Below are 23,870 nucleotides of genomic sequence, written 5' to 3'. Positions count from 1 at the left end.
CTTCCCACTGACGTCACCGGAAACCGGAAGTAAACAGACCCTGCGCCATATTGGAAGACTCATGATCAGGGGGAAATAACGGCAGCGCGCGGAATTTAAACCCACGAGGCACTTGATTTCATCGTAAACCTACAATGGTAAACTTTTGTGCTGTGTTAGGGTGTTCCAACAAAGCTGATGGGAAAGGTGAAAAGAAGTCGTTCTTCAGAATACCATCTGTGATTGAGACACAAGGGGAGCAAACTAAGGAGCTTTCTGCCAGGAGACAGAGAATAAGTGCATTACTGAGTGTCTGTGAGCAAAGGAGAGCCTGAACGTTGCAACCTCCCTATTGGCTGTTCGTAAAAATGTATCAATTGTTGTCCTTCATCGCGGACTCGAGAGACGAGACCTGACGAGTTAGTTCGTTGGTAGCAGAACAAAATGTCTGGACACAAATCGGGTTTTCAGAAAAGGAAAAAAAAATAAACGCAGGGTCGAAAATACAAAAAAGGAGGCAGAAAATGCAAAACGAGTTTTAAGGTAGGACAAATGGTTACTTTTCTGAGGCAGCCCGCCGTGGCTGCCTGCAGGCTGATTTATTATAGCCCATTTAGTTAAAATAGTTGATATAAAATGTTTATAGTTATGTGATGGTTGTCCTCAGTGTTCGAAATATGCCGATATTTTCGGGGGGTCCCTTTTTTTCCCTGGGGGGGTGCTTGTGCGTGTCTCAGAGCACGGATCTCCAAACACATGAGAAGCCTATCTTGCGCACATATCACGCGGACTCCACACACGCATCGCTTCTGAAGTCATAACTCATCAGGGGAAATCGTGTCCGCATTGGCATGTTCAAAAAACAACCTCGCGTCAACAATGATACCACACGCAAGGAAAAAACAGTCAGGCTACTCAACAACCAACCTGGCGGCAGCAGTCGTTGTCATATCGGTTTATTTTATCTTTGATGTAAACACAACACTTCGGATATGCAAATGCTTCCCGTTACACACGATTGCTGTGTCAATAAACATCATTTTGCCAATATTTTAGAGACCCCCCAACATTTCCCAAATCATGTTTTCAAGGGATCTCATGTCTGTTTCAGGGGATCTCGGATCCCTCGAGTACCCCCGTAGTTCGAACACTGGTTGTCCTGATTTAGACTGGTGTGGGGTGTTTTTTTTTTTTTTTTTTTTTGGGGGGGGGTTGCGCGATGTTGCACCCCGGTCCAGATTAGGGCAGAACCGGCCCTGGCTACATTTCAGGTGTAGTTTGTTTTTATGTATGTATGTACTTGCATAGATGTGTACTTGGTCTTCCAATATGGCTGTAAGACTGTAAATGATAGAGATTATATACTTTGTAGGAAGTCTGAATTTTGAGATTATCTCCAGTCATTTATGTCAAAATCTAGTTTAAACATGGGTAGTGTTTTTCATGTTTTTCACTTTCATGAAAGGTGGTCTGAACAAAACAAATATGATAGCGTTTTTAAATATTTGATAGTGATTTTATTTTATTCAGAAAGTCAGATTTTTCATCTTGTTATTAATTAATAGTGGCAAGACTACACGGATTTTAGACTTAAAGATCTGATGACACGTTTTTGACATCTTTGGCGATGTTTTATAACATAAAAAGTAATTCCCGATGATGCATATATTAATTCACGAAGGTGCCTATTTTACAAGTTATGATAAACGCGGCTATTTGGGCAAATTTGACGGGGCTGCAGCACCCAGGAGACGAATGAGGAGGAGGAGCTATATGACGTCATCGAAAGAACCTTCCTCCTAACTTACCAGTTTGTTGTTGATGCGACAGGTGTTCAGTTTGTCATTATTAGTATTATTTATATATATATATATATATATATATATATATATATATATATATATATATATATATATATATATATATAGTTATTATGCCTTCGCGTTGTGTTGCCGGCTTTTGCTCCAAAACCCACAAGGATGGGGTAAGTTTATTCAAGTTTCCCAGAGATCCCGAGCTGCATGCGAAGTGGGTGAAGCAAGTCAGGCGCACTCGTGACAAGTGGGAGCCCTCACCAACATCCGTCCTGTGCTCTGAACACTTCGATTTGGATTGTTTTGACACCCTTCCCAGCTTAAAGTGCCATTCCACCATTGGATGTATTTTTTTGGCATAAAATACAATATATTTTATGACAACATGACTAGACAGAGAAATCTTTTAGCTTCAAAATGATGTATCAAACATAATTTTTGACAACGACAAGTATATTAATTTTGCGACCAAAGTCACCTACCCTTTTAATTTCCGCGCGGTAGTGAAACGTGATGTCATCGGCAGGTTCCCCTTCTTGTGTACGTGGCACAGATTATCAGCAATGGCGGATAGAACGCGATTGTCAGCTTCGGAAAAGAAGCGAAGGAAAATAGCAAGTGATGCCCAAAGGAGACGGTCGATGGTGAATATCGGCACAGCAATCGACAAGTAGAAATCACGTTCTATCCGCCATTGCTGATAATCTGTGCCACGTGACGTGGTACACAAGAAGGGGAACCTGCCGATGACATCACGTTTCACTATCGCACGGAAATTAAAAGGGTAGGTGACTTTGGTCGCAAAATTTAATATACTTGTCGTTGTCAAAAAATTATGTTTGATATATCATTTTGAAGCTAAAAGATTTCTGTCTAGTCATGTTGTCATAAAATATATTGTATTTTATGCCAAAGAATACATCCAATGGTGGAATGGCACTTTAAAAGAATCTCTTGGGTGTTCAGTTCAGCACAAACGTGTGTTACTACCATCAGCAGTGCCTACAGTATTCCAGAGGGGGTCTACTAGTAGCTATGCCAGATCCAGCAGTCGCCTGGATATTTTGCTTCATTCAAGGATAAAACTAAGAAGCCATAAACTAGAAGACATGCCTGCCAATATTATCCTAAATGTATCACGGATCAGGCATAGTCGTAAGCTTATTATGTTAGCCGTTTGCATGCTCCATTAGGAACTATGTATGGAGCACTTGCATGTGACGTCACAGCCGATCCAGATTGTGACAGACGCCATCTTGTCGGTCAAACGCCATATTCTGCCTTTTACTTCTGCTTTTACTTCTACCTTTTCTTCTGGAAAACCCCACTATATACAATTCTACTACAATGGCTGCGGCTACAAGCTCTCCTTACCTGTGCACGTTTGTTTTTTGTGTGTATTTTTGCGTGTTGTTCGTCTGTACCGGACTTCAATATCCACTACAACCGTATGGACTTACTGGACATTGGTTTCCAGCAGAAAATGACGGTTTGTAGCGATTTCCATCGCATGCACAACATTCTGGACGAGATAGCGAGACCAGCGGGGTCTCCGTGGATTGTTATCGGAAGCAAAGCGAAGGAGGTGGCGCCGGGAGCGGAAGCAAAAGTGAGGCTGCAGAGCCGGCCTGTTGACTAAGCTCAGAAAACAGCCACTCAAATCTCCACTGCTAAGCCTCTACCTCTCCAACGCCAGATCCATGTAAACAACACGGATGATTTGGAATTACCTTATTCTATTCTATAATCGGCTGGTCAGTGCTATACTCCAATACTTAAGTGACTTACCCATACAATGAGGATTCTTGTTTACAAGATGCCACATCTGAGTCGCTGACAAATCTTGAATTTCTGTAAAGATAACTGTCCAGAGATTTATAAGCACGCAGTGCTTCACCACTGAACAGCGAGGGAAAGTTAATGAGGTAATTATACACGTCCGGGTATTCCGCTGGCAGTTCAAAATCCGGTCGTGAAAACTCCGTCCGGTAAGCCATAAGGGTCACTAATCTGTAGATCGTTTATTTTAGACATATATCTAGTTATCTGTTCATTAGAAAAATGAGCCGTGTAGTCCGTCGGTTGAAATTGATCCATTCTGTACACGAGTGCAGCAGTATTCAGCGGTGTTTTTGACCGACAAGATGGCGGTTGTGTACTTTCCGGTCACGTGACTGCAAGATCTCTATTCAGTGTAGCATACGGCTTACATGATATAAGCAGTGTTTTACACATGCAAGACAACAATACACAATATTAAAATATTGATTCCGTAACATTTTGAACAAATACGGGTTGACTTACCAATCCTTGTTATCCAACCTTGTGGTGTTCGTCAATGCTGGGCTGTCTGCCTGTCCGCTGTTCATCTCGGAGTCGGAGTCGCTCTCAGATTGCACAGTAATGGGTTCAAACCTGTACGGTTGGATGCACCCGTGTTCATCATCACTAGATTCTTCCGATCTATCCCACTCACAACACAATTCTAGACTCCCAGAAGAGGAAGAGCTAGCACTAGAGAGTTCACTGGCGTTTTCACGCGCCATTTCCATTGAGTAGAACAGCCAGTGAACCGCAGCGTGTTCTTCAGCTGACGTCACAACATGGCCGCGAGCCACGGACCCAGTTTTCTTGCGCTGTGCAATTAAAAGTTGGATATTCGCGTAACAACAGCTTCTTTTCACGCAATTATAACAGAAATCTAACATGTTTGCCATGTTGTATAGTTTATTTAAGAAATTGCATAGAGTCATGTTCATGTCATCAGATCTTTAACTATATCAAATGATGTAATATTAACCTAGTCATATTTGATATGCAATATTACACTACTGGTGGTCAAATTGGTAAAAATAGGCTGGTCACATGATTTATAGTAAAACAGTGAACTAGTCATATTTGTAAGGTTTTGCAGTATATAATTCTTCATATAGTTTTTGATCTAAAATCTTTACATTTTTAAAGTTCAGATCTGATCATAATGTTTGTGCAATACTATAAACTGCGGATAAGTGTTTGCTGATATGGTTTTCATATCGCTGTATTAAAGGATATGTATAGTGCCATAATTATATGATATGATATTAATTAGAAAGCTGAAAGGCTTTGGGGTAAGTCCTAACATCTTGGAGAGGACATATGTAAGCCTAATAGAGAGCGTCCTTACCTATAACATCTCTGTATGGTATGGCCACATCACCCTATCCAACAAGAATAGGCTGTCCAGGGTTGTGAAAATGGTAGGAAAAATCATAGGACAACCTCAAAAACCACTGGACAATCTATATTGAGGTTTTTCACCTGACGTCACAGGGTCACGTGACGCCCCGGTGTCCGCCATTTTGAAGGTCAAGCTAGCTAATGTCAACGGAGCCAGTGTAAATATCTGCCGGTGCGCGCTCCGGCTTGCTCCCCCTCAAATTAAGCAGCACGCTCCGGCTTGCTCCCGGAGTGCTCCGGCCGAGGTTCCGGAGTGCGCTCCGGCAGCTATTTACACTGGATCCGGTGTAAATAGCTGCCGGATCATAATTACAGTAAACTAGTAAATCCAGTAAAGGAAAAACTTGAGGCTGAAAGGTTTTAACAGTCATCCAAATGACTGAACGTAAACATTGCTACAGTAACATACTAGCTACTATGTTGTTGACATTAGCTAGTGCTAACAGCTAGCTGCTAGTACACTGCTACAACTACACCGACCCTAATAATACAGTTCTTGGTCATTGCCTGGTAACAGCAAATTTATAACGGGCCATGTCTCAACAGACTAAGAAGTTATTTCAATGACATTTAATAACATTTTGTTTATCCTGAGGACCGAAAGTAAATGAAAATGTGAACAAACCTTAGCTGTAATAAGACGGCGACCACCGGCTCCAGGGACGACCCGCTGATGTAGGCATGTTACCCAGCCTGACACAAAATATTTGTAGGCATCCAAACTCGTATACGCTTTCAGATCAATACCTGTGTATGGCGGTGGGTTTTTAACGACATAGGTATACAGATCATGTGGGCCGAAGTCAGGTAAAGACGAGGGCTTCGTGTACTTCCGTACGTCAGTGAACAATCCTGGTGGAAGCAGGTAAACGTCGTTCTCTAAGCCTGCTAACCTCAATTTTTGCAAATACCTCTCCCTCTGCTCGCCCTGTAAATGCCCTACGTCGCTGGATAGTGAAGGTGTTCTCTGCATCTCGCTCCTTTTTCTTTTATGTTTTTCGTTTGTCACATTCAAACTGATTCGAGCCGTGACGTCCAAAATGGCAGCCTCACATGACTAGGTCACGTGGGTGAAAAACCTCAATAGGACTGCAGTTGATAGGAAAACTATGAACGTTTTGGACGATGATACCCACCCTCTTCACTCTTAGTTCGAATTGCTCCCGTCAGGGAGGCGCTACAGGGCACACATCGCAAGGAAAATCGTATACAAACACTCATTTATACCAAACGCAATTTCCATGGTCAACAAGCAATGGAAAAATTAGACAGGTGTAGGCTGGAACTGGTGCTGACCTTGTCTATGATGTGTATACTGGGAGGGGCGACTGGGGTGGGGGTGGGGGGTAGAATGATCTAATGTATGTATTTGTTTTTGTGCAATGGTATGACTGTTTGTTTATACGTGTTTTTTATAGTGAGACCAGAGACAAATTTCATGCTGGCATGACAAAGTTTATTCTCTTCTATATTATATAGATTAACATCTGATATGAATGTTTGTTACATGTATTTAGTTTTATTAATAAAACTGTTCTGTTTATAGATGTACTCTTGAAAATATCTATCAATGTGTTACTTATTTTTCTGTCCCCACGAACTGGAACAAATGAGGGATATTTTTACCCACGTTAATATTTTCTGTCCCCCGTTTCTACAACTAGTGAGGGATCTGTCCGCTATTTTCAAATTCCTAGATTAGGCTCTGATATCGATAAAGATCTGACTTTCATCAAACCTCTCATAAAAATCATTTACGTTGCTAACGTTCTAAGCCAGTGGTTCTTAAACTTTTTTCACCAAGTACCACCTCAGGCCAAGTTTACCTTAGACCGTATCTGTCTCGTTTTCTTCGCGGATGCACTGTCCGTTTACATTAAAACGCCGGGAAACGGGAATCTGCCAGGGTCCACGTATTCAATCCAGATCATGTCTGATCCGGTGCTGTGTAAACATTGAGAATACGCGGATACGCTGTGCTGAGCTCTAGCTGGCGTCGTCATTGGACAACGTCACTGTGACATCCACCTTCCTGATTCGCTGGCGTTGGTCATGTGACGCGACTGCTGAAAAACGGCGCGGACTTCCGCCTTGTATCACCTTTCATTAAAGAGTATGAAAATACTGATGCAGATACTGCCCATTGTGTAGTTATGATGGTCTTTAGGCTTGCCATCCTTCCACTTGCAAGTGGTAAGTGACTTGCGCACAGCGGCTGAGTCCCGAATCACTGCTCGTGCGCTTCACTCGCGCGCTCTGTGAGCTGCGCAGGGCCGGAGTGCGCACCCTCCAGAGGGCACTCGCTGTTCAGGGCGGAGTGATTTGGAGCGCAGCCGCTGAGGAGGAAGCGATGAGCCGCACTGACGCATTTCAACTTGCGTGCCGAATTAGTCATGTGATTAGCGTATCCGTGTATTGGGGTTGCTGTGTGCACGCGAATCGTTTTTAAAAACGTTAATCTGATGATCCGCTGATACGGTCTAATGTAAACCCCACCTCAGAAAATACTTGGCTCTCCAAGTACCACCATAATGACCAACATTAAAATACAGTAGCGTAGTCGGCCTAAGTATTCATTAAAAACAAGGCGGAGGTTTTATTTAACAAGTTTATTTAATATTGTTGGCCACTGTAACATTACACACAGTACTTTGAACAGTAACACTGTGTTTAAATATAGGAAAATAAAACACTGTACTTAAATAATGAATCAAATAAAATTAATTGCACATAAAAGTGAAATAAACATTGTACTAAAATAAATATTAAGAGTTCTTAAAGATTAAATGAAAATGTACTTAAGTTCAATAACTGTACTGTACTTAAATGTTAAGTAAAAAAAAAGTACTGTACTTGATGTACTTGAAAAAAATCAAAACAGGCTATGCGTAGCTGCAGTTCTTGCCGTTTCTTTGTATTTTCCGTCATACTTCCTCCTCACTGGCTTCTGCCGTTTGCTAGCAGTTCTGGGGCTGGTTTTGCCACTGTCGTTAGCATCTGTGCTCGGCTCACACACGTCCTCTTCAGTTCTCCCTCTCCCCTGATCCACGCTCCCATTCGAGGATTTAAGCCACGACAGTAATTTTGTCGTACTCGTCATAATTAGCAAAGCCACCTCCACCTTTTCCCATCACAGCCTAGTCTACCGATGGCAGATAACCGTCTGTCAGCGGGAATGCGTACGTACGCTACGTATGGCTACCCAGAAGCACTTGCAAACTTTTTTTTTTTTTAAATTAGAGCAATTCCAGCGTTATGGACGTGACACTTGAACTCAAAATGGCAACAAATGACCCAGTGCATGTTTTATTGTCTCCCAGTATTTAAACAGGTGTTGCATATTTTAAGGCTGTACCATACTGGAGAAGTGATAGAACAAGAACAATTCCCATAGTACATCTAGGGCATGCCAGAAAATGCCAATAAAAGATGCGTTATGGATGTGACAGAAAAAGTATCACTTTTCTTGGGTGACTCTACATTTTTATCAAACTCTGTGAAATTGTAAACCTAATGTCGAAATGGAGATATCCATTTGATAGAGGGGTCCAAGGTGAATATTAAAAAATCTTTGTTTAAAATATTTTGTATTTCATGCAGAGTTTCGGAAGGAAAAGTCAGCGTTATGGATGTGACGAAATTCCGTTATGGATGTGACGCGTCTGAAATAGACATGGCGTATGTTTAGAAAATCAGCAATTTAACCACCATAACCCTTTGAAAAACTCTCTAAATATCAGCTAAAACTATCAAAGTTCTTAAATAATATTTAGGATGGCTATTGTTTTGCTGTTTTGTGGATTTTAGCATACATTTCTGTGGCTTGTGGCAATAATATAGAATTGTACATGATCAAAGTTGATTTTAGCTTGGGGTTTTACATTATAAGAAAGAAAGACTGACAGTGACATATTAGGTTGGTTACAAATTGGTTCAACTTATTCACATCTGTAAAATACAGGCCTAGGTGATATCTCTGGGAGTGGTTTTGATGTATTACATGTTGCTTTATTTTTGCATGGTGAGGTTGACATTTACATGGAATTGCCCGCTATTAACTTAATTTGTATCTCCTTTCATTTTCTTGTCATCGGTTGATAAGATATTTTCATCCATTCAGATATTATGGATAGTATTTCACGTTTTATTTTTTTTATTTTATTTATATTTAATTAAGTAATTCTTTGGCGTACCACTAGAATGGCGCCCGCGTACCACAGTTTGAGAATCACTGTTCTAAGCTATAAATAAAATCATCAGTCCCGACAAAACGATGCAATCACGAATCTTTCTGTATTTAAAAAAAAAAATAAATCCAAACTTGTTCGATCAGATCATATGAAATTTTATTTTATTTTATTTCTTTTAATGCTGACCCTGGGTTTCAGATCAGTGCCATGTCTGTCTGTCTGTCTGTCTGTCTGTCTGTCTGTCTGTCTCTGTTAACGTCATGTTTTTATTAAGCCTTCCGTGTAATGTGTAAATATGACACGTGAGACGCAGCAGCTCTTAGCTCTCCAGCTGCCTTTTTTTTTTTTTTTCCCCCCTCACAATGACAGTAAACGTTGAAACCTTGACATCAGGCTTGAACAGATGTGTAGTAGCTAATTATTAATCAATTTATATGGAGTGTGATAAAGAAATCTGCACTGAAAATCTGTAGTGTGTGTGTGTGTGTGAGAGAGAGAGAGAGAGAGTGACAGTTGCTTTGTACCCTCCAAACCCCCTGCAGTGAAAGAGTGTGTGGAGAACCTGAGCTGTGAAGATGATAAGGAGAATCTGGTGGCCTCGCTGTGGGGAGCCGAGAGATGTCTGCGTGTTCTGGAGAGTGTAAGTAACACACTCCTCCGCACACTGCGTGTGAAAACCAGACCACTGAGACTCTGCTGTTGATTTGTTTTCTGTAACAGCACCACACACTGATTTTTATTCTGTACTTGGTGCTCCTTTCACCTTCTTTTTCTGTGTTTGATTTCTTTTTCTTTAGGTCACCGTACACAACCCAGAGAACCAGGCTTACCTGATCGCATACAAAGACTCCCAACTCATCGTTTCTTCGGCTAAGTAAGAGCGCGGTCATATTCGTGTGTGTGTGTGTGTGTACAGCAGAGTTTGCTGCTTCATCTAAAAAGCACTGCAGGAACACGGCCTAAACGCTTGCCAGGTTGTGCAGTGCCAAATATCTGCTGGGTTTGAGTGATTCAGCTCCTGTTTACGGAATGTCTGGATTTAGCTCCCTGAGGTTCATTATAAACTTTTTGGAATCCAGCAGAGTGTTTTTTTTTTTTTAACAAATCCTGAATAACTACAGTTATCTCTCGGTCATGTTTAAGATGAAACTTGGTGGATACTGTAACGCTGTCTGGTCTAAGCGTGTCCCTGTATTCGATTATGACACTGTTTAGGAAGCGTCTATAGCAGGAGAAAACTGTTAGGGTTTATAGCAGCTCGTTTGATCTTAAAGGAGATACGCAGAACATTTTATTTTTAAATAAATTTGACTGGGTAGTATCTCCATCCATAACTCTTGTATGCTGCTTAATTGGGAATAAAAATATATTTTTGAGAGTTGAAATCGACCGCGAAGTCGGCATTCAAGCTGCCCTGCTGAGCCAGCCAGCCCTGAGTGCGTGACGTCACGGCGGGAACCGGTGCTGTCGACCAAAGCCAGACTCGGCAGGCGAGAGTGGTTGCAATGGCCTCTTCGTTCAGATTTATTGGCGGTTCCTCAGATAGTAGTACATCTGACTGTTGCCCCTTTTCCACCAAAGCAGTTCCAGGGCTGGTTCGGGGCCAGTGCTTAGTTTGGAACCGGGTTTTCTGTTTCCACTGACAAAGAACTGGCTCTGGGGCCAGAAAAACCGGTTCCAGGCTAGCACCAACTCTCTGCTGGGCCAGAGGAAAGAACCGCTTACGTCAGCGGCGGGGCGGAGTTGTTAAGGCCAACAACAATAAGACCGCGAAAGATCGCTATTTTTAAGCGATGAGAAGCAGCAGCTGTACGAACGCGAAGTCATCCATTATTGTTGTTGTGAGCTATGGAAAAGCAAACTGGTTCTCAGCTGGCTCGCAAGTTGAACGAGTTGTGAACCAGCACCAGCCCTGGCCCCGAACCAGCCCTGGAACTGATTTGGTGGAAAAGGGGTATGTGATAGTCCTGAAATTGGAGCGTCTGTACATGCTACTGCTATACACGTAGAACCGTATCAGTTCGAACCATCGGAAAGCGAATCCGCTAGTAACACGTCGGCCACGGAGGCCCCAACGTTACGAAATGCAGCCAGAGAACAAAGCCGTCTAGAGAACTGGATGGAATTGAACTGACAGTCATTAAAACAGGATGGGCGTGTTAACTTATGCAACATGCATGCAATTTCACTGATAAAACGTAAAAGGCTAATTAAATAATCGGATGAACTGAGACAATCACATTCTGAAGCAAATTAAATTCTATACCGGTAACTTAAACACACAATACAAGTTACATGTGTTAATCTAAATGCAGGTAAACAATGATTGTTGTTATGCAACCAAATGAGAGTCGCATCTTACCCGTCTGTGTTCTCGCTTCTCGAAGGCCGAGCTTGTGGCCGATTTGTTTTTGAAACAATTTGACTTTCAGTTCTTCGTTCATTCGCGTCTTCCATGTAAGGGCGAGATATTGCTGCTGAGGCAAGCATATCCAGCGGAGAAATCTGACAGCTGCTCCACTCCTTCTCTGCACCGAGTACTCCGCCATTACTGCTCGGCTCACAGTCCGGGAGAACTGGTGCAACTGATTTTACTTTCCTTTTCTTGTAGTTTTCTTTTCCTTTAATTGTTGATACTGCACTCTCTTTCAATACGGGCTTATAGCCAACGCTGCTCAACAGATCAGAGGTTACGTACGAGTCGTCAGTAAAATGTGCAGAGCAGAGGAGAGACCACTTCATAGCCGCCCGATCCGTGAATTTCTCACAAAACGCGTTCAAATCTTTGCAGTTTGGGTCATGAATACAACATAAATCCACCTGTCGTGTTGCTGCACCCGCCAGCAACGCATCTCCGTGGCATGGCGATAAATTAGCTCAGACTGGAGGATCGGAGTTGCAGTCAGCTGTTTTTTTTTTTTTTAGTATAGCGGAAATGGTGATGAGACCGATAGACTTCCTGCGGTGACGTCACATGTCAAGGTCATTCACTCGGACCGCTACCGATATGAATCCTTTTAATCGTAAAAATGACTATTAGATTTATTGTTGATGCTTAAAACTATTCCTGTGCCTGCCATTCTTGAGGTCTCAAGGCGTTTATAAACAAAAAGTGAGGCCATGGTTCTGCGTATCTCCTTTAAGAATAAATTAATGGGTCGTTTTTGGAGCGCTGGGAGATCATTTTCCTGAGGCTTGATCCAGAGACAGACTGAGTGGGAGGAGTTGATTCTCTCCCTGCGCTTCCTATAGTTTTCAGAGACTAAATTTTTCCAAATATGGGGTCAGCTCTTTGTCATCACATCAGTTAGCGAAACTCTTCCGCTGCTAATGCGATTAGCCACCGGCTTCTCTTTAGCATGGCCTGGGTCAGCCTGCCGCGCGCACACGCCCTCAGCTGGCCCTCATTCAGTTCTACATGCCCAAAAAAAAAAGCTGCTGTGTGTTAATAAGGACCTCACTAATACACGAACCCACTCGCCACCGTTCTCACGAATTAACACGACCTTGTTATGCTAATCACATTATTTAGCAAAGGCTGATGTGAAGCCGTCTGTGTGAAGCAGCACATGGCCTTGTGCTCGTGTACACGAGAGTTACAGTAAGGACTCGGGGGTCTAATAGAGGACAAACGGTTATTCTCCCTGTTCGTGATGCATGAGCTGAGATGAAAGTTTAATGAAAATTTTAAAATGAAGTCCCAAAAACACACGCGCATGCGTGTGTGTGTATCAAACAGCATCCAGGAAAGAAGTCACATTATTTAACAAACTGGCTTAAAATGTGTGTTTTTTTTTTTGTTTTTTTTTTTTTAAATGCAGCTGTGCTGTATTGCTAGCGGTTTGTTTGATCTAAATATTGTGCTCTTTATTGTAGAAATGCACTCGAGGCGTGAGTGATTTTTATACGTGTATATATATTTTTTGTTGTATCACCCACTCCGAGTTTATATAAATAGCTTTCTGTTTTTCGTGTGTGTGTGTGTGTGTGTGTGTGTGTGTGTGTGTGTGTGTGTGTGTGTCAGGGCCCTGCGTCACTGTGAGGAGATGATCCAGCGCTACAGCCGGGACGTGAGCAGGAGCTCCTCGGGGTCGTCCCAGCCCCACTGCAGCGTGGGTAAAGCGGTGCAGGACTGCATGAGAGCAGTCATCGGCGTCCTGCTCAATCTCACACACGACAACGGTGAGCTGGGCAGAGTGCGCACAGGTAGAGTAGATTACGCTGCGGAAGCGGCTTCTGACCACCGTGCGCGTGTTTCAGAATGGGGAAGCACAAAGACGGGTGAGCAGGAGGATCTGATCATCACGGCGCTGAACTGTGTGCTGCGGGTGCCTCAGTTTCTGCCCCAGGAGCAGCGCTTCGACATCAGAGTGCTGGTGAGTCACTCCGACAAAAACACTTCGTCATGTACAGGGCTTTCTTTGCCACTCTTTCTTTTTCTTCCATTCTTTCTTTCTTGCCAGTCTCCTTTTCTTTGCCAGTCTTTCTTTCTTTCTTTCTTTCTTTCTTTGCCAGCCTCCTTTTTTTTTCTTGCTTTCTTTTTCTTTGCCACTCGTTCTTTTTCTTTCTTTCTTACCAGTTTTTTCTTTGCCAGTCTTTCTTTTTTGTTTCTTTTCTCCTTCTTTTTTCCTTTTCTTCTGTCTTTTCTCTTTTTTCTTTCTTTTCTTTCCTTCCTTTCTTTCTTTTTCTCCTTCCTTTTTCTTGTTTCTTTTTTCTTTTCTCCTTCCTTTTTCTTCCTTTCCTTCTCTCCTTCTTTCCTCCTTTCTTTTCTCCTTTTTCTTTTTTTCTTCTTGTTCCTTTTCTTTTTCTTGTTCCTTTTCTTTCTTTTCTCCTTTTTCTTTTTCTTTTTTCTTTTTGTTTCTTTTCTTCCTTCTTTCTTTCTTTCTTTCTTTCTTTCTTTCTTTCTTTCTTTCTTTCTTTCTTTCTTTTCTCCTTTTTTCTTTCTTTCTTTTCTCCTTCTTTCTTTCTTTCTGTCTTTTTTCTTTTTTGTTTCTTTTCTTCCTTTTTTCTTTTCTCTTTCTTTTCTTCCTTTTTTCTTTTCTCTTTTGTTTCTTTTCTCTTTCTTTCTTTCTTTCTTTCTTTCTTTCTTTCTTTCTTTCTTTTCTCCTTTTTTCTTTTCTTTCTTTCTTTCTTTTCTCCTTTTTTCCTTCTTTTTTCCTTTTCTTTCTGTCTTTTTTCTTTTTTGTTTCTTCTTCCTTTTTTCTTCTCTTCTTCCTTTTTTCTTTTCTCTTTTGTTTCTTTTCTCTTTCTTTCTTTCTTTCTTTCTTTCTTTCTTTCTTTCTTTCTTTCTTTTCTCCTTTTTTCTTTTCTTTCTTTCTTTCTTTTCTCCTTTTTTCCTTCTTTTCCTTTTCTTTGTCTTTTTTCTTTTTTGTTTCTTTTCTTCCTTTTTTCTTTTCTCTTGTTTCTTTCTTTCTCTTTCTTTCTCTTTCTTTCTTTCTTTCTTTCTTTTCTCCTTTCTGTTTTTCTTTCTTTCTTGTTTTTCTTCTTTCTTTCTTTCCAGCCAGTCTCCTTTTCTTTGCCAGTCTTCTTTCTCTCTCTCTCACTCACTCACTCACTCACACTCTCTCTCTCTCTCTCTCTCACGCGCACACACACACACACACACACACACACACACACACACAATCCAATTCAGCTAAGGCTGGTTTAAATGGAGGCCTGTAATATAATGAAACATGGAAACACTAAAGGTGTGTGTGAGAGAGAGAGATTTCTACATGTATGTGTGTATTTTATGAACAAAACTATAGGCTGTGAATACACACACACATCTGAACTAACTACACAAATGAAGTCTGAGACGCATCTTTCCCTGAATTCAAGACGGTTCCTTTCTCAAACTCCTCACAAGTCTGATTTTCGCCCCATTTAAGCAAAAAGATCTGATACTTAGCAGTTTTAGCAAGAGACAAGCGGAGAAGATCTTTATTTCGAGTATTATATCTGTGGAAATCATGTGAGCAGCGAAAGTCATGCCAAAGATAAGCAGGCACAAGGCCATTCAGGCACTTGAAAATTTGCAGACAAATTTGATATTTCCTGCAAGTTTCTCATGATGGCCAGCTAAGAATGTGACTGATTTCATGCCGTTGGATTTTGCGACCCTCAGCAATACTGACGAGCCAGTCATTATCCAGTCAGCTATCCTGAAGAACCAGTCAAATTTCAGGTGATGCCCAAATACATGTGTTATTTACCAGCTGGGAGGTCCGTATGGTGAAATACCATGACTGGGGTCTTGAAAGTACTGAGCGAGGCCCTCTGGGCCGAGGTCACGCTATTTCACCATACGGACCGACCCGAAGCTGGTAAATAATATATACTTTACCAAATTCTAACACAAAACGAGAGCGCCCGAAAGGGAAAACCGAGCCGAGCCGCCATTTTGAATCCTCATTCACGGCTGTAATGCAAATGGCTTCCTCCTCGGTATACAAGTGCACTTCCATGGCAGGAAAAAAAACTACATTTTGTCACCTATGTAGTCCCCTATTTATACAAATAGGAGTCATTCAGGATTCAGCCATGTTTTTGCTCGGCGTTAGCAACAGTTAGAGGTTTTTAGCTTTCTCCTGAAATGTTTTCTTTTATTTCTTCTTCCTCAGGGTAGTAAAACTCGCTTTCGCTGTGAACACTGTCGTTATCGCTATCCATGCTGTAAAATTAATGCTGTTCTCCTGAGGAGATGCGAAAATAAATATTGACAAATTGCTCCGTTTGTTGTTGTGAATGAGCGAGTCGCCAGAGGTCTGTATCCGGGGTCCGTGTCTTAGGACACGGGCCCACTTGCCAGCCAATCAGAGCGCAGGATTTGATGGAAACCAGACCGTGAAAAAAATAAACAGCCTGAGATTTATCAGACCATACATTTTCAGATGTAATTTTTTTTGGAGTGTAAAAACGTGTGAAGATGATTATATCGCACAAGCCATTAAAGCGCACAGTACTGTCATTTAATGGCATTTTTAAAATGAATGAATGAAGGTTTCAAGGCTAATACAGAGCAATGGTGTGTGTGTGTGTAGGGTCTGGGCCTGCTGATAAACTTGGTGGAGTACAGTGCAAGGAATAGACACTGTCTGGTGGAGATGGAGATGGATGGAGGTGAGCTCTGGGACTCCATATGCGTGTCAGACAAAGAGGAGCTGAACATGGAGGGCTCACTGAGCGCCATCGCCGCACTGGTTAAGGTCAGTTATACGTTCTCACTCACTCACACACCCTCCCTTTCTTTTACTCATGTTTGAGTTATACATCATAGCTCGGCTCTCTTGCGCAGGAATAATGACTCCTGTGACCTCATCTCATTATCTCTAGCCGCTTTATCCTGTTCTACAGGGTCGCAGGCAAGCTGGAGCCTATCCCAGCTGACTACGGGCGAAAGGCGGGGTACACCCTGGACAAGTCGCCAGGTCATCACAGGGCTGACACATAGACACAGACAACCATTCACACTCACATTCACACCTACGGTCAATTTAGAGTCACCAGTTAACCTAACCTGCATGTCTTTGGACTGTGGGGGAAACCAGAGCACCCGGAGGAAACCCACGCAGACACGGGGAGAACATGCAAACTCCGCACAGAAAGGCCCTCGCCGGCCACGGGGCTCGAACCCGGACCTTCTTGCTGTGAGGCGACAGCGCTAACCACTACCCCCCTCCTGTGACCTGTCTGTAGATAACCAAGATATTTTAATTACATCATTCGTTAAACCCAGGACAGTTGTAGGTTGTGATTAGGGGATAATTCTGGTCCGAGACACTCCGCTCAATATCACTTCAGTGAACATGGCTCCATCAAGAAAGGCTCCGTCCTTCCTGAGGAGGGAGCCGTAATGTTTATGTTTAGCTAATAACTTTTTTTTTTGGGAGAAAATCGGGTTTGGGCTGCACCTTGGCTTTCGCCGTGTTCTGCAGAGATGCCAATCACTACGATTCGTGCGTAGTCACTACGTTTTTGACAGTAGCACTACGAGGCTACAACCGTTTATTCAGTTTATATGGGATTCATACGATTCCTCGAAACGCGTGAGTCTATAAGGGTTCACAATATTTTGCCGGTGTTCGGTACATTTGAGGCTTGATAATTCAATATTTTGACTGTATTTATGGTCAAAGTTTGCTTCGATAGGCGCCGCCATCTTTGTTGACAAGCGTTCCGCGCATGCGCAAATTAATTATCGATGCCGCTGTGGAATGTCGAGCAGCCCATGTCACTAGGTATTGAGGGGCTGTCGGGGTGTTGTAACCTCACAAACGTGCTACTAAAGAAAAACTGTTGGAACTGAAACGGTCATCTTCTGAAGTAAATCAGTCAGGACTGAATAAGTAATCTGACTTTATTGATGAGATTAAAAGTGAAAGGAAGTTGATAAAAATTGAAAGTAATCAAAGTGACTTGACATTAGAGGTCTGCGCGGGACAGAATTTTCAGTCCCGCCCGCGCCCGCATTGTGCAGTCCCGCTCCCGCAAAGAATTATGATTTTCAGTCCCGCTCCCGCCCGCCCCTGCCATATTTTGTCCCGCTCCCGCCCGCAAATCCCGCATGATGCAGACGTTCGCGTTATTTCTCACGAAAGTTCTTGTCATTGGCTTGGGGAATTAAACATGCTGAGCTTAGCTGAGCTCTTTACTGACCGATCCTTCATTTATTGTAAGTTTATTGTTTAGACTCTGACATTCTGCTGACACATTCCAAGTTGAGCGCTGCATGCGCTCATGATTGACAGCTCTCGCTTTGATTGACAGCTCTCGCTTTGATTGACAGCTCTCGCTTTGCACACTCCCACTTCCGAGTCTGTGGCGTTATGATTCCAACCGCGATTTCATTCTCCTCTCATGTGAAGTGTTGCGCAACCACAACCAGCTCCTCAGATTATACACGGTCTATTTCTCGCTTTAAATTGAACAATCTGTGCGATACACAGTCCTTTTTAATACTTTTTTTTAAATACTTTTTAATACTTAGGACTAATACTCTTGACTTTTTAACGGTAAATGTACCTCTTTTTAAAGCAGCACTTACTTCTGAAGCACTGTGAGCTTCACTAGAGGAGCTCTGCTCTTCTGCCATGATCGGAGATCTCAAACACGGAAGAGCGGAAAGGAATCGGAAACGTACGCGAGATTGGACCACATCCGCAAATTTAGGCATCTTAAAATGTTTTTATTAATGCCAAATAAAATATCCAGCACAAATTATATACGATAGACATAAATTAATAATTTATAAATTTTATTTTAAACACGTTTTTAGTTAGCGGGACTGCAGCTCTCCCGCCCGCTCCCGCATTGTGCACTCCCCCTCCCGCCCGCGCCCGCAATGAGCTTTCAAAATTTGTCCCGCGCCACACTGCTTTGCGTCGGGTCCCGCGGGAGTGCAGGGCTCTACTTGACATTAATCATGGGAATAAAAAGGAAATAGACATGTTCCAGTCCAACTATTTGAGTATTGCTAATTGAGTGTTCCAGCATATTGTCTATAAACATTGATGGCATATAATCTGCATTTGTTTAGTAAACTATTTGTGTATTTGCTAATTGAGTGTTCCAGTATGTTATCTATAAATACTGATGGTGTGTAATCTGCATTTGTGTAGTAAAGTTAAGAAAATAATATTCACTGTTTGAAAGTTGATTGTATACAAATTACCAGAGAAGTCTTTACTTTGTGTGAATGTGGTGAGTTATGAGCATCACTCATGAGAAATCACGAGTGATTGTGGTTTGGTTTTATTTTTCAGATAATTGAAAAAAAAAAAACCCCAAATCAACAATTTTCTCCCCCCAAAACCAACATGTCCCAGTTCATTTTAGTCACCTGTATTCACTCAGAATGGCTCTAAAAAAGCACCAATTTCCAAAATTTTCTCGGGGGGCTTACAGCGCCCCCAAACCCCCCGCTGGATTGGACTCACTACGCACCCTGCGGACGCTCCGCTCGTATGCATGTGTCACTACACGTTGATTTCACAAAAGGTTGGCATCTCTGGTTGTGTAGTCGTAATAAAATCTGGCTTCGGTGTAACTGAGCGTGTGTGTGTAGCTGTTCCTCCAGCGCGAGCACGCCGCCGTCCTGGCCGAGGCAGAGACTGATGACTTCATCAACGACGTCCCCACAGAGGCGCTGGACCAGAGCGGGGAGTGGCAGGAGACGTCCGGAGAGATCCAGTGGGTGGCGTCGGAGGACAAGGGCGAGGACGACAAGAACAAGAAGAAAGATGACGACGAAGAGGAGCTGGACCTCAACAAAGGTGAACACGCACACGGAGGTTATTCGTAGACGGCACTGACACCAGGGACGTTTTTCAGAGACCTTTGACCTTGAAACTACTTCTTGTCTTTGTGTGTGTGTAGCTCTCCAGCATGCAGGGAAGCACATGGAGGACAGCATCGTGGCCTCATACACTGCACTGCTTTTGGGCTGCCTCTGCCAGGGAAGCCCTGTAAGTACACACTCGCTCACAGTGACCCACAGGAGCCTGCACGTTTCCCTTCACTTCGGAGCGGGCGTGAGCGATCCTGTAACTGCATGACAAGCTACTTATCCCTCTTCATCAGTGTAGCAGTCTGATTCAAAAAGCTCGTTAACGTCTACAATAGGGATGTTAACCGATGACCGGTGGTTGACCGAATCAACGTTAACCGGTTAATTTTTTTTTGGTTGTCGGTGGAAAAAAAAAATCAATCGTTTTTGGAGCGGAGAACCTGGAATTCTGTGTTTGTAAACGCTTGGGGCATGCCATGCGGTGTAAGGACGACAGCTGACAAAGCAGAAACACCCATTCAGTCATGTCCCGCCCTCCCGCCTCAGTTAAAGACAGCTGACAAATCAGAAACACCCATTCAGTCATGTCCCGCCCCAGTTGAACACAGCTGCCACCAGTGTTGCCAGATTGGGCGGTTTCCCTCCCATTTGGGCGGTTTTAAGTGGATTTTGGCGGGTTTTGAACATATTTTGGGCTGGAAAACGTCAGCAATATCTGGCAACATTGGCTGCTACTCGGCGAAAGAAAAGTGTAGACACAGGGTTTTTAGCTTACAAATTACTATTGTTTTTTTTTTAAATAATAATTATTATTATTAGAAGGCACATGGAGTTTATTCCTGCCTTGGCCAGTGCATTCTGAAAGTATGTTTCGGTCTGTAGCCAACAATGCATGTTATTGCAGATCATATCTCTCCACACAAACTAAAGGCGCAGATGCCGACTTTTTCACGGCTTTTTCATGGACTGTAACGGCATTTGCTTATGTAGTAATTTTAATACAGAATTTACTCTGATGAAATTATTCAGACACTCCAACGCCGCCCCCCCCCCCCCCCCAAAAAAAAATCGGATCTGCACGAGCCGTGAAAAAGGCGCGCCGTTTGTATCCCTGTTTAAACTCGTAGGTTAACCGACTTTAACCGGCTAATGAGGGTCGGTCAAGATTTTTTTTTAGTTTTCACCATCCCTAGTCTACAACGGACAGGACGTTCCGGCGAGTAGTAGTGGGAAGGTGCACGAGATAAATGCTAGAGAGGGAAGGACGCCACCTGTGCACGTTCTCTCTGCAGGAGCGCATCTGGACTAGGGATGTTAACCGATGACCGTTTGACCGAATCAACATCAACCGGTTACCGTATTTTCTGGACTATAAGCCGCTACTTTTTTCCTAGGTTTTGAACCATGCGGCTTATACAAAGGTGCGGCTATTCTGTGGATTTTTCTTCCACCGCTAGGGGCGCTCTAACCGGAAGTAGAATCAAAAATAAGATAGACGAAAAATCAATGCAAAGAAGAATTAGCAGATCTTTAGCAGATAGAACACGCACGACAAATTACTAACTGGTAATTATTTTCAAATCCAGCGAAGATGATTAAAGTGACTTGTGGTTTCAAACACAGGAGAAATGAAGGTAAATAAATACCGGTTATTTTCTCTTGGTTCTGTTCCGTTTTAATCAGCAAAGTTGCTGCCGTGTTAAAAGGCACTGTTCGGAAAGAATCTGTTCAGGTACATACATGTACATTTACAGTACAAAATCGTTCTGTACATGCAGTAAATATCTAATTTTTCAACATAGATATCTGCGGCTTATAGCCCGGTGCGGCTTGTATATCTTTTTTTCTATTTTTTTTTTAAAATAGAGTGGATGCGGCTTATATACAGGTGCGCTCTATAGTCCAGAAAATACGGTAAATTTTTTTTTTTTTGGTTGTCGGTTAAAAAAAATCAATCGTTTTGAAGCTGCCGATTTTGTAGCGGAGAACCTGGAATTCTGTGTTGTAAACGCTTGGGGCGTGCCATGCGATGTTAGGACGACAGCTGACAAATCAGAAACACCCATTCAGTCATGTCCCGCCCCGGTTGAAGAAAGCTGACAAATCAGAAACAATACCATGCAGTAATGGCGTGTTGATATTGGTAACGGTGTTATAACGATTGTAGCTAATTAATTAGATCACCCGGCGTTATAACGGCCTTTATTTTAACGCCGTTATTCCCATCACTGAATGTTATGTACTACTTCTAGCACTTTATTTTCAGCGCCATCATGGCCAACTGAAACTGTCTCTAAGCTGGAGCCATTTGTCCTCCGCTCCAATACAAACCCCTCGACATCAGTGCCGCGTTTGACTAAATGTTTCGCGCTGTAGAAAAGGTAATGTGAGTGGAGGGCTGGGACTGAATGTGCGGATGCTCGCGGTTAGATTTAGAATAGATTCTAATCATTCCAATTCTAGAATTTTAAACTCATAGGTTAACCGACTAATGAGGCTCGGTGGTCGGTCAAGATTTTTTTTTTTTTTTTAGTTTTCGCCATCCCTAATCTGGACTTCTCCGGAAAGCTCATCTTCATCAAGCTACTCATTCTGTGCCTCTTCACGCTCGCGTCCGCTTCCGACGCGTATCGGGTTGAAGTGCTGGTCAGTAACGGTCCCCGAGGTGACCAATCAGCTCGCCAGAAAGACCCAACGTTGCGTTCTTGCATTCGAAGACAGAGCTCAGTGGAGTCTGGATGCTCTGGCTGTGTCGCTTTCGTTTCGTAATCGTCTTCATTTCTTCAGCGCACCCCAAGCTTTTGCATGCGAAATGAGATTAGACTTTAATTCTTGCTTTATCAGTGCAGTCAGGCCTGAGATGTCACCCTGGCAAACAACTGCCGTCTGGCGATGGAGAGGAATTAGAAAAACAGGAATCCTATTAATTAAAAACAAATTACGACCTCCCTCTCTCTCTCTCTGTGTCTCGCTCGTGCGTTGACTGAATTATAAAAAGCCAAACAGGATAAGGGATATTTAGCGCTTTCCTTTTGATCAAATAGCTCACGGGTTCAGTGTGCAAAACCGGCTGATGAGCGTATAACTGAAACGCGGAACCAGGTTTAATACGCTAGGCACAAAGATTTACTGTGAAATGTAAAAAAAAGAAAAAGGCAGGAGCTGACAGAAGAACAGATGTTGAGTGTGTGTGTGTGTGTGTGTGTCCCAGATGAACGTGAGTACTGTGCGGGAGAACCTTCCCAAAGGTGACTTCTCCATAATGACAGAAATGCTGAAGAAGTTTCTCAACTTCATGAATCTAACTGTAAGTCTACACCATTTGACATGTTTTTGGCTGGTGTGTGTGTGTGTGTGTGTGTGTGTGTGTGTAACCGCAGATTGTTTTGTTTCCAGTGTGACATGGGCACCACGGGCCAGAAGTCGATCTCTCGGGTCATCGATTACCTCGAGCACTGCTAGTGTGAGCGGAGGACGGCTTCTCTCTGTCTGTCTCTCTCTCTCTCTCTCTCTCTCTCTCTCTCTCTCTCTCTCTCTCTCTCTCAAAAACACACACACACATGCAGACCTACACACACCTGTCCAGACAGAGGAAAGCAGAGACCCACCAGCAGCTGGGCGTCAGCAGTCCTGTTCCTCATGAGTTCTTTTTTTTTTTTTTTTTTTTCTTCCCCCTTTCCCCCCTTTTTCTCCTTGCAATGCTCTGATGATGTCATGTCGCAAATCAGCCTTAGAACACCACACACACACGCGCGCGCACACGTTTCGTTCATCACTCGTACGAGTTTTTGTAATGAAAATGAAATCCGTTGTTACATACAGTAAATCATAAACGCGGCACAGAGTGTCCGAGCGCAGGCGTGCGGCGTGTTGGCGTGAAGTTGCACAACTAGTTACAGGAAGTCATGACATGGTTAACTTTACCGTGTTCAAGTGCTTGATCGATTGATTGATACAAAGACACGTTGAGGAATAAGCCAAGTGCTCAGCTCCTCTTATCATTTTTTAATTTTTTTTTTTTAAGTATGTATTATTTATAATTTATTTGGATTGAAGGGCACTGGTTGTGTTTTTTTTTTTTTTTTGAGGTGACGTCAGTAAAAAGCCCTTCCCCACCGCCACTTTCTTAACCAACACCTTTTTAATGACTTTCCATCAAACACAAATCATGCGTTTTTATTCCCCGCTCGTTAAATTGGAAATGAATTCACCATCTGGATGTACAGAGTCATCGGTGTTTTTATTATTTACTTTCGATGCGTATTATCAAAATGTATTTTTTTTCTTTTTGTTGCCTGCTGCGAACCTTTTGTTGGTCGTTTGTCCCCATACAGAAACAGTGCTCTGTGTGTGTGTGTGCGTGCGCGTGTGTGTCTGTGTGTTCGTTCGTTCGTTCTA

At 42.7% G+C, this 23,870-nt stretch overlaps 1 protein-coding gene across 3 annotated transcripts in view; it reads left to right on the top strand.

Annotated features, from left to right (window-relative positions):
* Window positions 1–23,008, top strand: part of waplb (WAPL cohesin release factor b) — a 70,635-nt gene extending 47,627 nt beyond the window's left edge. For all 3 annotated transcript variants that reach the window (XM_060939254.1, XM_060939255.1, XM_060939253.1), the window contains exons 12-20: window positions 9,745–9,842; window positions 10,000–10,076; window positions 13,227–13,384; window positions 13,463–13,578; window positions 16,228–16,392; window positions 19,251–19,458; window positions 19,562–19,650; window positions 22,684–22,779; window positions 22,869–23,008. In XM_060939254.1, coding sequence (XP_060795237.1) covers window positions 9,745–9,842; window positions 10,000–10,076; window positions 13,227–13,384; window positions 13,463–13,578; window positions 16,228–16,392; window positions 19,251–19,458; window positions 19,562–19,650; window positions 22,684–22,779; window positions 22,869–22,934 — 1,073 coding nt within the window. In that variant the 3' untranslated portion in view covers window positions 22,935–23,008. The remainder of the gene's footprint in view (window positions 1–9,744; window positions 9,843–9,999; window positions 10,077–13,226; window positions 13,385–13,462; window positions 13,579–16,227; window positions 16,393–19,250; window positions 19,459–19,561; window positions 19,651–22,683; window positions 22,780–22,868) is intronic.
* The last annotated feature ends 862 nt before the right edge of the window (window positions 23,009–23,870 follow it).

Source organism: Neoarius graeffei, chromosome 14 (genome assembly GCF_027579695.1).
Source record: "Neoarius graeffei isolate fNeoGra1 chromosome 14, fNeoGra1.pri, whole genome shotgun sequence".
In the NCBI taxonomy this organism is placed as follows: Eukaryota; Metazoa; Chordata; class Actinopteri; order Siluriformes; family Ariidae; genus Neoarius; species Neoarius graeffei.
This window is presented reverse-complemented; position numbering and strand designations above follow the sequence as displayed.